This window comes from Prunus persica, chromosome G2 (genome assembly GCF_000346465.2).
Source record: "Prunus persica cultivar Lovell chromosome G2, Prunus_persica_NCBIv2, whole genome shotgun sequence".
NCBI lineage: Eukaryota > Viridiplantae > Streptophyta > Magnoliopsida > Rosales > Rosaceae > Prunus > Prunus persica.
In genome coordinates, this window is record NC_034010.1 from 19,230,706 (window position 1) to 19,244,256 (window position 13,551).

General features: G+C 37.2%; 2 protein-coding genes across 2 annotated transcripts; one reads left to right on the plus strand and one right to left on the minus strand.

Annotated features, from left to right (window-relative positions):
* LOC18786290 (elongation factor G-2, mitochondrial) lies at nt 500–8,915 on the plus strand. Its single transcript, XM_007220182.2, has 20 exons — nt 500–1,045; nt 1,932–2,153; nt 2,751–2,872; nt 2,969–3,119; nt 3,440–3,511; nt 4,121–4,216; nt 4,313–4,401; nt 4,508–4,574; nt 5,246–5,284; nt 5,453–5,513; nt 5,886–5,995; nt 6,092–6,166; nt 6,288–6,356; nt 6,472–6,593; nt 6,780–6,905; nt 7,072–7,192; nt 7,347–7,447; nt 7,582–7,642; nt 8,313–8,366; nt 8,458–8,915. Exons 1-20 carry the CDS (start codon nt 617–619, stop codon nt 8,560–8,562), a joined length of 2,292 nt encoding a protein of 763 aa, XP_007220244.1. The 5' UTR covers nt 500–616; the 3' UTR covers nt 8,563–8,915.
* On the minus strand, nt 9,829–13,116 carry LOC18787653 (splicing factor 3B subunit 4). The gene is made up of 9 exons (XM_007218102.2): nt 12,610–13,116; nt 12,395–12,443; nt 12,168–12,256; nt 12,001–12,057; nt 11,760–11,822; nt 11,595–11,660; nt 11,214–11,300; nt 10,986–11,079; nt 9,829–10,550 (listed from the first exon to the last, which is right to left on the minus strand). The coding sequence occupies exons 1-9, from the start codon at nt 12,712–12,714 to the stop codon at nt 10,063–10,065; spliced, it is 1,098 nt and encodes a 365-aa protein (XP_007218164.1). The 5' UTR covers nt 12,715–13,116; the 3' UTR covers nt 9,829–10,062.

The window sequence follows — 13,551 nt, forward strand, 5'->3', positions numbered from 1 at the left end:
TTGGCAAGCGGGGTAAAGAAGTCAATCTATTTTATTTTCAATTTTATGTTTGTATTTTAATTTTTTTAAGTAATTAAAAAATCTAGGTGCACAAAATTATTAAAATACTCATGCCAAGTCATCAAACTTAACAGACTTTTGGATGGAGTTAATAGTAGGGGCAATGTGGAACATCAAATCTTGGTCAAAGAGGCAAAGTGGGTCACTTTAACTTTAAGGGGGTAAGTGAGAATTGACCAATATTTCAAGGTGCACTAAAGCAATTAAGCCAAAATTAAATTATGAAGTTATTTAATAAGATTAAATGAAGAAAAGTTATCCATAAAAAAAATTAGACTTAAACATTTTAAAACAATTTAATAAAGTTGCGGACTTAAAATTTAAGTCCGGAGAGTTGGGAAACAACCAATTTGAATCTGGGCAAAACTCAAATAATTACTTTTTAGAGGTGAAAAATTTGGGTTTATCCCCCAAATGGATTGTAAAAGGCCTAAGCATTTTAACTCTCAAAACCACAAGCAACTCACACTGCGAGACAGCAGAGAGGGCAGTGTGCCAAAGGGTTCAGGGTTTTACGTCAAACCCCCCAAAAGCCCTAAAACCGGACACCACAACCATGGCGCGCTTCTCTCGACCCTCCACACCACGCCTCCTCTACACCCTCTACACCAGCCCATCCAAAACGGTACAGTCTCCTTCTCCATCCCCATCTCCCTCTCCATCACCAGCCTCCTCTCTCCTCCTCGGCTCTTTCCACTTCCGCCAATTCTCTTCCGGCAATCTCGCACGTGCCAAGGAGGACAAAGAGCCATGGTGGAAGGACTCCATGGACAAGCTCCGAAACATCGGAATATCGGCCCACATAGACTCCGGCAAGACCACCCTCACCGAGAGAGTTCTGTTTTACACTGGGAAGATCCATGAGATTCATGAGGTTAGAGGCAGAGATGGAGTTGGCGCGAAAATGGATTCCATGGATTTGGAAAGAGAGAAGGGGATTACCATTCAGTCTGCTGCCACTTATTGTACTTGGAATGGCTATCAGGTAATTGCAATTATTGGTTTTGGCTTTGCTTCTGTCTTTTACTCGGAAAGTAATGGGATTTGATGGAAATTTGAATCTTTTAATGGTGGGCAGTGATTTTTTTATTTCAAAGTATGGGGAAATGGAAACTTGGCATATAAGGTGTAGTTGGGTTGTTAAATTTATAAACTTGTTGAAAATGGAGGAAGTGATCACTCTGATATGCTTCTACTTTTAATGTTACAAGTCAAAGATAATTAAATATAAGTTTTGAATTTGTCAAAATTTTAGCAAATGTTTGAAAATCTTGGATTTTGAGTTTAAGATATACATGAATATTGAATGACAATTCGGTTTGTTGCTTCTTTCTATACCTGGAACGTGCAAGAGGCTTGAGCTAGTTCTATTACATTGGAGAGAATTGGTGGAAGATGGACCTGGGTAATCTTTTATTGATACGTTTGTTCTTACTTGAGAGACCTGGGAACACCAAAGGGAGTGCGTTGCAAATTAGAATGTTACCTTACTCTTGGAGTTAGTAGGAACATGCAGTATTAACATGTTCTGTCTGAAGCTACTAATGCTAAATGAAATTAGCATTGTAGATATTTGGCCTACTGTCTTTTCCAACATATATAAAATAGAATAAAAACCTTTGAAATCACCAAATGAGATTTAGATTCTCTTGCATGTTTCCCTTCGCTGCTTTCTCTTTAGTAAAACTATTACTTGTCAAAAAGTAAATTGAGGTTAGTAATCTTACCTTTTTGCCGTGTCGTTAGTCTGAAACTGATGAGTTAATATGTTGAATTTATGAGCTGCAATACTTCAACTTTGTGTTTATGTTAAATAATTTCCAGAATAGAAGAAAAAAATGTTTCCATTAACCATAAATTTTCTATTGCAGGTTAACATAATAGACACCCCTGGTCACGTTGATTTCACCATTGAGGTTGAGAGAGCTTTGCGTGTTCTTGATGGTGCCATTCTTGTCCTTTGTAGTGTTGGTGGTGTGCAAAGTCAGTCAATTACTGTTGATCGACAAATGAGAAGATATGAGGTTCCAAGACTTGCATTTATAAACAAACTTGACCGTATGGGAGCAGATCCGTGGAAAGTTCTGAACCAGGTGCATTTCAAAATTGACGAATCATGGAAACATCTCGGTATTTTAGGTTTGCTTATTGTTTTGCTACGAGGGAAGATAGAGCATTCAGTATAGTGTTTCGATTGTCATAGTGAACACAAACCATTAACTAATATCTCAGGATATTGGCCACCTAATTATGTGCTGAGCTTTTCAGGTTGTAATTTACCCAGAAAAAATTGATTTTGATGGCTATGTGTTCTTAAATCTCTATTTTTAGGGTATACAATTATTTGGTTAACATAATTGTAAATTTGTAGAATTTGTGTGATGAAGTTCAAGGAATTAGAACTAATATTAGTTTGGGTTGATTGACATCAGTTTCTGTTTCAGTATGTTGAGGAATGCATTATACATGATTGTAATTTATGCAACAACCTGATACAGCGAGACATGACTTTTCTAGTTCTTTTATACAAAGCATGCTAAAATGAAACAAGGGACATGAACAAGCTAGATTTCCCTTGATGGTTCAGATTGATTTTCTTTTTTTAAAGGATAGTTGTACATCATCATGTAAATTTTATTGAGTTTTGAACCTTAAATAGTGATGTGGTAGTGAAATTGATTCTCCTGTAGGCAAGGGCTAAGCTCCGGCATCACAGTGCTGCCATGCAAGTTCCAATTGGGTTGGAAGAAGATTTTAAGGGTCTTGTTGACCTTGTGCAGATGAAAGCTTTGTATTTTCATGGTTCCAGTGGGTCTGTTCTTAACGCTATTGTGTTCACACGGTTCCTTTTCAATGCGCATTTCCATTTCTATATCTTTTTTTCTTATTTTCTTTTTGCATCTTTTAGTGAAAAAATCGTTATTGAAGAAGTTCCTGCTGATATGGAGGCATTAGTCACAGAAAAGAGGCGTGAGCTAATTGAGGTTGTATCTGAAGTTGATGACAAACTAGCTGAAGCATTTCTTGCTGATGAACCTATATCGTCCACTGATCTTGAGGTACATTAGACAAAATTCAAAAGAAAAAAATTCTGAAAATGTTGTGGAAAATGAATACAGAATATTTTGTCTTGACTTGTTAGATGCAACATAAGCTATAATTTTCAGTTATCTTTTTCCATTTTTACTTGTCATGGGTTTTGGTGGTTGGATGCTCCTTGCAAGGGTAAAATTATGTGGTGGCATATATTTCTATAAAGTTCTAGGCGGTGCTATCTCCAATGTTTGTTTTTGTTCAAGATAAATTAATTTCTGCATATATCTTTCTGTGCTCTTGAAGTTTAAAGCCTCTGTTTTTTTTTTTTTTTTTTTTTGAGTAGGAAGCTGTGCGGAGGGCTACTATAGCACAGAAATTCATACCTGTGTTCATGGGTAGTGCATTTAAAAACAAGGTACTATCTTCTTTTAAAAAAACTTATTCCTTCTAATGACATGCACATCATTGGTTACATTTTCTGTTGTTATTTGCCAGCAATCAACTTCAAACGCTTTTAGGTTGATGTGTTAAATTTCATGTTCTTTGGTTACTTAAGATTATGATGTATTATACTTTATACAGTGAAGGATCCAAACATTTATGGTCACCAGATTAAATCTTATGTCATCTCTGAACAGACAAATTAGTAGACTCCTCAGTGGGTATAGATATATCATAGATCTTAACTGCCGGTAGGTTTTGCCCTTTTATGTAGCTGTTTGGTTCTACTCAAGGTAAGGTTAATTAGGTAACTAACGCAGGGCCCTTGCTGTTATTTTTGTTTTTGGTTTCTCCTGAATGGCCTTGTGGAAACTATATGGTCTGTGTTGGTGCAGTTCCATGTTATTACGGCATGACAAGTTTGGAACTTTTTTAGCAAACGTTGAATTTCTTTGGTCTGTTGCTTTGCCTCTTGTTCTCTGGAGTAGTTATCCTTTTCACCTTTTAGGTAAAATGATTTGTACATGCAACTTGATTGTCCCTGTTAATAATTTTCTTTATTTTCTGCCATTTATGAGTACAGGGTGTACAGCCACTTTTGAATGCTGTACTTAGTTATTTGCCCTGTCCAATTGAAGTCAGTAACTATGCTCTTGACCAGACTAAGAATGAAGAGAAGGTACTAAGTTGGGGAAATTCATCCTGAAACTTTTCTTTTCTTTCATTCTCCAAACCTGCCTGGGTAATAAATTAAAAAATTGCTGCAATACTGTAGGTTGCATTGGGTGGAACTCCAGATGGGCCTCTTGTAGCACTGGCTTTCAAATTGGAGGAAGGGCGTTTTGGTCAGTTAACATATCTAAGGTATGCCTTAGAGGTGCTGTGTTTTAATGTCAAGGTAGCTTTTCTAATTTTTGTATTAATGTATTATGTTATAATAACTATGCTAACAATTATTTTGTTGGTGAAGAATCTATGAAGGTGTCATTCGGAAGGGTGATTTTATTTTCAACATTAACACTGGTAAGAAGATTAAGGTAAGTCCAAGGAATGCAATGTTTCATCTCACTGTTCTCAGTTCAAGTTAAGCCTTTATGTCTTATGGGCCTTCTGCTGCAATAATTGTTTCGTGCCACCAATTTCTTCCATCTGGTCTTGTGAAATCTAATTTGATATTTTTTCTAAAGCAATTGGTGGCTAATTACGATATGTGGATTATCAAAACAAAGTTATAATGTGGAATGGAATGATCTGGGGTTATCTGATTATTTATGATAGTTTAAATATGTGAGGCACGGTGATTCCTCTGAAAGAGAGTGGTCATTCAAAGTAAATAAGATGAAGAGTAGTAGAAACTGATCAGGAAGGAAATGTCCACAAGAGATGTAGTTGAGGATATAGTTTGTTTTTTTTTTTTTTTTTTTTGGGCGGTAAGAGTTCAAGGTATAGCTCTCAAATAGGGATTGAAATCGGGAAAAAGTGATATGGTGGATTCCAATTTGTTTGGATAAGATTTCATGCAGCTGACCCCAAGAAGTTGGGATTAAGGCTGTGTTCAGTTGGGTATGGTTACCTTCTGTGAATCACTAGTGGTGATTCTTTAATTTTTTTTCTTTGCTGGCAAGTCTTATCTTCATATCAACGGTATCGCACTTTAATTTGTATGCTTTTGAATGTTTTGCTGAATTCTGTGATCTTCTAAAAACAGGTCCCTCGCTTGGTCCGGATGCATTCAGATGAGATGGAGGTTAGTTTTTTGTTTCAAATTTTTGCTAATAAAATTATTTGATCTTTCAGTGTGTGAAAATAATTTTTACAATAAAAAACATCTCGAAGATGCTCTAGTGATGGGTTTTTGTCTGTGGTGGTAAATTTACTGATATCTTTTATTTTTTGTGGAATATTTCATCCACAGGATATTCAAGAAGCACATGCTGGGCAAATCGTTGCTGTATTTGGTGTAGACTGTGCATCAGGTTTGACTTCCTTTTATCATGCACAGAGAATCACTTTGTCTCTTATGAAAAGGGAATCTTTGGATGAAGGAAAGATGTATTGATTTATTAGATTTACACTATCTACCTAGTAGTCTGAGTAGGGAATAAGCAAAATCTTGTTGAGCTTTCTAAAAAAGGGAGGGATATGTCAGAATGGATGTTAGACAGAGTCATTCAGAAAATATCTAAATTTTCAGTCATGATGAAGTCATAGCTTTCTTAATTTTGTGCATGACATTGACAACTAGTTTGAAGCGTTATAACCTAATGATTTAATGCTTTGTTCCTGTTTTCTACGCATTTTATTCCTTTCATAAATTTGTTCTAAAGCATGTCTTCTTGTATCATCAGGAGATACATTTACTGATGGGTCAGTTAAATATACAATGACTTCTATGAATGTCCCTGAGCCAGTGATGTCATTAGCTGTTCAACCAGTTTCAAAAGATTCTGGAGGACAAGTGAGCCGATTCCCTTTGATTTTGTGTGTGCATGTGCCATATGTGTGTGTCTCATTATTCAATGGCACTTACATTAATCTTTTTCTTTTTTTCTAGTTTTCGAAGGCTTTGAATCGTTTTCAGAAAGAGGATCCTACATTCCGTGTTGGCTTGGACCCTGAGAGTGGACAGGTCTGATGTTCAACATGATTTCTCTCTCTCTCTCTCTCTCTCTCTCTCTCAAATGTTCAAAGTATATTTCTTTTCCACTTCAAGAAATAATTCTTGCCTTACATTATTGTTCCTTGAGTAGACAATCATCTCTGGAATGGGAGAGCTGCATTTGGACATTTATGTTGAACGCATTCGGAGAGAATATAAGGTGCCTTGCCTGTTCTCTTTTTGCAATATATAATATCAGGAATTTTTTTGTTAGGTAGGTTAAGTTTTACCTTGTACTGCTGCTGTATTCCTATTCCCATATTTGTGCTAAACAGGTTGATGCCACTGTTGGAAAACCTCGTGTAAACTTCAGAGAGACTGTTACTCAACGGGCTGAATTTGATTATTTACATAAGAAGCAATCTGGAGGACAAGGTCAATATGGGCGGGTATGTGGGTAAGTCCAGATGATGCCTTTATATGCACGATGTTCAGACATGATTGTATTTGTGCGATACATGTGTACATATTCTTTTACATGTACTCAAGTTACTTCCTTTGGAAACCTGATAATTGGCTTTCTTATTGCGACTTGGTGTTTTCTCCCCTGCATGTAACTTGTTTCTTAATTGGTACATTGCAGATATGTTGAACCGCTGCCTGCCGGGTCACCAACCAAGTTTGAATTTGAAAACATGATTGTGGGACAAGCTATACCATCAAATTTTATCCCAGCTATTGAGAAGGGTTTCAAAGAAGCAGCCAATTCGTGAGTCCCCATCTGGTCTTAAAAGTTGGCTATAGAAACAAGGATAATCCAATATCTAATCCATTCAGGATTTCACACTATAAAAGTTACTATATTGCTATAACATCCTTGTCTAAATGTCCGCCCCTTTCTATTGTGTTTGCTCATAATGATATCCCTTGTACAGGGGTTCCTTAATTGGACATCCAGTTGAACACGTTCATGTTGTTTTAACCGATGGCGCTGCCCATGCTGTGGATTCCAGTGAACTTGCCTTTAAATTAGCTGCAATATATGCATTTAGAAAGGTCCTTGTCATATCCTTGAGTGAAGTGAATTCTTTTTAAATTTGATTTAACACATATTCTGGAACCTACTTTTGCCTGCATGATCTATTTTTCAACTTCAAAATTTTGTCCACTCCAGTTATTATGTATATTAAGTTCTGAAATTTTCAAACAGTGCTATGCGGCTGCAAAACCAGTGATATTGGAGCCTGTTATGCTCGTTGAGTTGAAAGTACCTATGGAGTTTCAGGGAACTGTAGCGGGTGATATTAATAAGTGAGTGTTTTCTTACTTTACTGAAATACTAGATCTTTTCTTTTTTTCTTTTTTGTTTTGTTTTCTTGTCAATCAAAATATATGGGTTAATCCCACTATTTTTTACTGAAAATGTTACTGCTCTCATTTGATAGGAGGAAAGGTGTTATTATTGGAAATGACCAGGAGGGAGATGACTCTGTTATTACTGCCCATGTAAGTATCTCTTGCAGTCTTGTAATAGTAGTTCATACTTCTTCCTTTTTGCTTAGCCAATAAAAGGAGGTACTTTTGCACAGCTTGACTTTAATGCTACTAAGAAAATTTACATATTTTGTCCAACATCTGTGTAAGATTCAAGCATATATGGTAATACAATACCATACTTCCAGCTTCTCTTCTGGTTAAAAGGTTTGGTATGTGCGTCAGGTTTGTTCTTGGGAGATATGGGAGCTTCTGTCGATGGTAGTGGTTTAGAAAATGTAGGAATTCATTAAATTGTCAGCTATTTTTACTTTGTAGGTATGCTCTTTTGTCTCAGAGAAAAAGTCCTAACAAAAAAGAGAACTTCTCAGTTGGAGTTAGTCCCCTTATACTTGCTTGTTTAAACCGTATGAATGTGTAGATACTTGGTTTGATACTTTTACAATATTGCAGTGTGAAAATACTTGGCAGATCTGATATTTCTTGCTATTCATCATTTTATTTATTTAGGCATCGTTTCTTTTTTGGGGTAATTACTTGCATGTCTGATATAAAACATTATACATGTTGAAACATTTCCCGTATTTATTAAATTTGGTTGGAGTGGTGTTTGCATTACCTTAATATTAATGGCTGTTTTTATGAGATTATTCCCTGAAAAATATCGTGTATTGGCTCTTAGGTTCCTCTGAACAATATGTTTGGGTATTCAACTGCCCTTCGATCAATGACACAGGTAATGAAGAACATTCTCTTTCATGTGCAAAAAAATTTCATTTCTGAATTCCCACTAGAATTGTGTGTAAGTAATACTTCTATCTCTGCAGGGAAAAGGTGAATTCACAATGGAGTACAAAGAGCACTCGCCGGTTTCTCACGACGTGCAAACGCAATTGATAAACAATTACAAGGGCACCCATGCTGCTGAATAGCACACGATGTCCAGACACAGTTGATAAACAATTACAAGGGCAGCAGTGCTGCTGAATAGCATGTGTTTCGTCGAATGCATTTGCTCCTTTTTTAAGTTGCTGGAGTCCAATATGTTTGTTATAATGTTAAAATTTTGGAACTTTAATATTATTAATTCTTTTAGGAAAAGAGTAATCTGTGTTACATGATCCATAATTTTGAAAAGCACCAATAAAACTCAAATTGCCTATTAAGGGCTGAGATGATGTATCACTTTCTCCTGAACTGTGTATCATATAGTTTCCTTTCATTATTTTGGGCTGAATACTTGTACTGTACCATTATTATAAAAAGATAAAGGGTTTGCCCTAAATACATTTAAGGCATTTTTCAGCATTCATTAGGCCCCAAGTATATAATACAGACAATTTAATATAGTAGCTAAGTTTGTATCTTTGCTCATACCATCAAAAGGATAATTTGGTGCTTTGAAATGGCTCTATGTACCACCCGTCAAATGCTTTATATGCATAAAGCGTCCCACACCACAAGTAGACACGCAGAAACATAGCGGAAATGAAGAAGAGCTCAATAGTTATTCTCAAAAGGGTCCATTGTTCCTACTAGTCATTCTACTTTTAGCAACTTGCTTGGTCACCGAAGCTCAGCAGCAATGTCATCCAAGCCGCCGGATTAGAGGCAGGAAGGCTCCGCCTGGACAATGTAACCAAAAAACGAATCCTGACTTGTGGTAAAGGCAAAATGTACACAACCTACATATGTTCACCACTGTTGTCTGCAGCAATGGGGGCGGTCCATCAGAATGCACAACCAACACCACAATGACAACACACCAGTCGTGGCACTATCCACTGGATAGTGTAGTGGCCATGGTGTTGGATGAGTGTGACTCTACTGTGGGATGTGATGCATACCATTATTATCAACCTCCTCGTCTGAACAACGTTGTTGATGACTCAAAAGGCTGTCTGGGAAGCCTCGGTGTGCCCGAGGACAACTGAGGTGGCTTAGATACCACATGGTCCGACGCTTAACTTGTTGCTTTTGTTGGTTTATGTATTTGTATTTAATGTGGAAGTACTTGTATAATGTGTTACATGAGAGTAGGATTATATTTATAATTTCCTTTGAATTGAATCTTTGTGATTGTAAGCTAGTTCATGGTCGCAGATTGGGCTTTTTTTGGGTAGAGAATTGCAGTGGAATCTGAAGCCTCCTATGTAAAACAAATGAAGATGTTGACAATTAAGACATCTGCAGCTACATACAGCAAAAAGATCTTATGGAAGGACTCTAGCATAAAACAATGGTAATTTGTTCACAATAAGGAGCTTGCTATTTGATGTGAACATAGGAAGAAGCCGCCTCTAATAATCAGTAATCACCTCAACATGTTTGTTGCGCTAAAACGTAAAAATTACTGATTCTATAACAAGCAACAAAATGAAACAAGAAACATCCAAATCATTCTAACGAGTTTACAAACTAATTCATTTCAGTCAACTCATAGGGGGCGGTAGTGGAGGGTTATTGAGGGGGGGAGGTGGGGGCATTGATGCGTGTTGCATATTCGGGGGCCTCATTTGAGGTGGGGGTGGTCGCCACATAGGTTGTTGGTTTCCCATGGCCATAGGCGGTGGAAGAGACCTTGGAGGAGCCGGAGCACCCTGTGGAGGGGGTTGTGGCATGTTTGGAGGAGGAGGTCTGAACTGTTGCATTTGCGGTGGAGGCATTTGACCTGGTTGCTGTGGCTGACCCTGCCAGGTTGGTTGTACACCCATCTGCATGGGTGGGAACGCCATACCTTGAGGAGGTGGTGGGCGAAGTGGAGGAAGACCAACACCTCCATTTGCAAAAGGTCGTGGAGGCACTGGAGCACCCATGGTACCATTGGACTGAGGACCATTGGCAAGTGTTGGGGGGCCACTAGCGAACAGTGTATGAGGCCTGCTCTTTGAAGTAGGATTGCTTGCAGCCAAAACTCTCTCTGCAATGTAATTCTGGTAGTTAAGTAATGTCCAGCAATAATAACATTGACCTATTCTAATCCCTAATTTTTGTTTTCCCTAAAGGCTAAACCAACTACAAACTATTTGTTTTGTTTGTTTTTGAAGTGAACCCAACTACTAACTTAATATGGTATATTTGTCTCATCCAAATGCATAATGTGTGGTACAAATAAGAAATAAAATGAAAACCAGAAGGAATCAAATTCTGGTCTCAGCTAGATATAGACATTAATGCTGCACATATGAATATACAAATGGTAAAAACAGGTTATTCGTGTCTCATTTTGGATTCTATCAACTATTATGGTCTCACTAAATTCAACGACACCCCCTTATTAAAGAAGAAGCTTTCATGTGGCAAAAAGAAAAATTACAAGCACAAAAGCAGCGGCTGAGTAAACAAGAGGACTTACCTGCTGGAGTACCATGACGCTCCCCTTTAGTGTCCTTCTTATATGCATATGATACTGTTATTTGACGATTGCATAGATACTGGCCATTCATTGCCTTAAAAACAAACAGAACAAGAAGAAACCCAAATTCTTAATAAACTCAACATGAAAAAGACAGCCATTTCAACAAGCATTACAACAATGGTTGGAAGATATTAAGATTTTACTGACAAGTAGAAGGATACATACCTCAATAGCTGCATCAGATGCCTCAAAGGAATCATAGCTAATGAAGCCAAATCCACGGGAATTTCCGGTTTCGGGGTCTCTCATTATCTAGAAAAGAGAATTACCAACATTACAGTCCAATTTGCACATAAGCATAACCATTTAATTTATCACAGAAAAATAAAAAATTGGCAATGAACATCATGCATGAATTTACCCTCCAAATAAAGTCACAAGCATGCTAATGCATTTCTTCACATTACAAACATAACTTAATGACAAAGGAAGAAAGAAAAAAATACAAACTTTAAAAATGACGATAATCCTTTGCAAGAAGTTATTTAAGTTACGAAATATTCAAATAAAAAATGTTAAGCGATGAAAGACATGCTGAGGCATTACCTTAGGATTTGTAACTATGACTCCAAATGCACTGAATGTATCATAGAGGAGTTTCTCATCCACATCCTACAAGAAATATTGGGTTAAAATGCAACGTTAGAACTGATGTAATAGAGTATCTATCTATTTGCAAAGTAAGGTTTTCCGAAAGTCTTAACAACTTACAACATCAAGATTTCCAACGAAAAGGTTTGCCCCTACATCCAAGCTCTTTTTATCTTGGGATGCCTGAAACCAAAAAATCACACAATTCATCAAAATTCCATTACTTATATGATATGGGGCATTCAGACACTGAGCAGAATGCTTTTTATGATGTTAAATTCCATTTCATAATTACTACCGTCTAGTGGCACAAAGCACATAGAACCCAGAAAATGTTAGTTAGGAAAGCACAGTTCAATACCTTATTTACACGTATTGGCTTCCCGTAAAGTTTGATCATATTAAGCACCTTGATAGCCTGCATAGCAGTCAATAAATAAATAAATAACCAGAAGCAGAAAACTCTAACAAACAAAAGAAAGAGAAACTTGAGAACAAGGAACATTGTGGCTTATGTACAACACTTACATAATCAGCGTCCTCTTCGCTACGGAATTCAACAAATCCATATCCTTGATGAAGGTTTGTCACTCTATCTTTGGGAACATACACATTCACTGAAAGACAAAGAGCTCAAACATCAGCAAATCTAAATCAAACCAAGTACACATATCTTCGATAGGATTTTTAATACACAGGTACACATAGATACAACCATCTAAATCTACAAAGCAGGTTTTTGATGAGATACATACCAACAGGGCCAGCTTGAACAAACAGCTCCCACAGTAATTCTTCAGAAACCTGAAAGCAATCAAACAAAATCAACAACTTGAAACAATAATATAGAAAGACCCAGTTGAGCAAACTCAACAAAAAGGCCCTAAATGCTCAAATTTCTCATCTTTGCTGCGAACACTAGTCGATAGCAAAAACCCAAATAAAAAAATAAACAAAATGGACAGAGAACCTGAGGGTCGAGATTGCCGACGTAAGCAGTAGCGTCTTGGTTTCTCTCGGCGGAGTGCTGGCCCAGCAAGTTTGCTCCTACTCCTGGAGCTATTCGAGTCGTCATTCTCTCTCTCTCTCTCTCTCTCTCTCTCTCTCTCTCTCTCTCTCTCTCTCTCTCTCTCTCTGTGCTTGTTTACTTTGTAGAGCAGAGGAAATTAGCGAATCAGCCGAAGTGAGATTGGCTGTGTATCAATTGATGCCAAAATTTTGAGGACCATTTAATGGAAACAAGATTGTAGCGTGTTGAATTACTACACTGCCCCTTGTGTTTTGGAAGGCGAAAGAGGAATGGGGATGGCGATGGTAGCTGAGCAGAAAGGAGATGGGGCGTTGGAGCCGCTCAGGATGAAGATGATGATGGCTGGGTTTTGGGTTTTCTTTAAGCCCTAAGCCCAAACCACGCACCCAAAGGAAAACCGCAAACTTTGTCTTAAAATAATAATAAACATTATGAAAAAATTTAACAGATAAGTCACCCTTACTGCCACTCTACAAAACCATACATGAGATTTTCACCTCATACGGCTCCTCGTTCAATTCTTTTGATTAAAGAAAGAAAGATAGAGAGAACGATGTCGTTTGGCTTTTAGCTTAGAAGAGAGGGAAAAGAAGGAAAAATAAAGCTTTAAAATGCATCCAACAATGCAGACCCCGCTCTACACCGAGTTTGAATCCCCTCTTCGTTCTTTAGATTAAATTAAAATAAAATATGACTTATATAAATAATGCATCCAACAATAAACTGACTTTTTTATAGTAAAAAAATTAAAAATTAAAAAGGGAGGCCATGGTTTGTATCCATCCTCAAAGAAAGTAAAAACTTGGGTGAAACATGCGTTCTTCTCCAAAATCTCTCTAATCACACATGGTCACGACTCATGTAACGAGTGAGATATAAATG

Bases quoted from the DNA above. Each gene is read 5' to 3' on its own strand.
- LOC18786290 (XM_007220182.2), top strand. From the start codon at position 617: ATGGCGCGCTTCTCTCGACCCTCCACACCACGCCTCCTCTACACCCTC. The intron at 1,046-1,931 runs GTAATTGCAATT...TTTCTATTGCAG, and splicing joins GTACTTGGAATGGCTATCAG to GTTAACATAATAGACACCCC. The intron at 6,167-6,287 runs GTCTGATGTTCA...TTCCTTGAGTAG, and splicing joins TGGACCCTGAGAGTGGACAG to ACAATCATCTCTGGAATGGG.
- LOC18787653 (XM_007218102.2), bottom strand. From the start codon at position 12,714: ATGACGACTCGAATAGCTCCAGGAGTAGGAGCAAACTTGCTGGGCCAG. The intron at 12,058-12,167 runs GTAAGTGTTGTA...ACTGCTATGCAG, and splicing joins GCGAAGAGGACGCTGATTAT to GCTATCAAGGTGCTTAATAT. The intron at 11,301-11,594 runs GTAATGCCTCAG...TCTCTTTTCTAG, and splicing joins TCATAGTTACAAATCCTAAG to ATAATGAGAGACCCCGAAAC.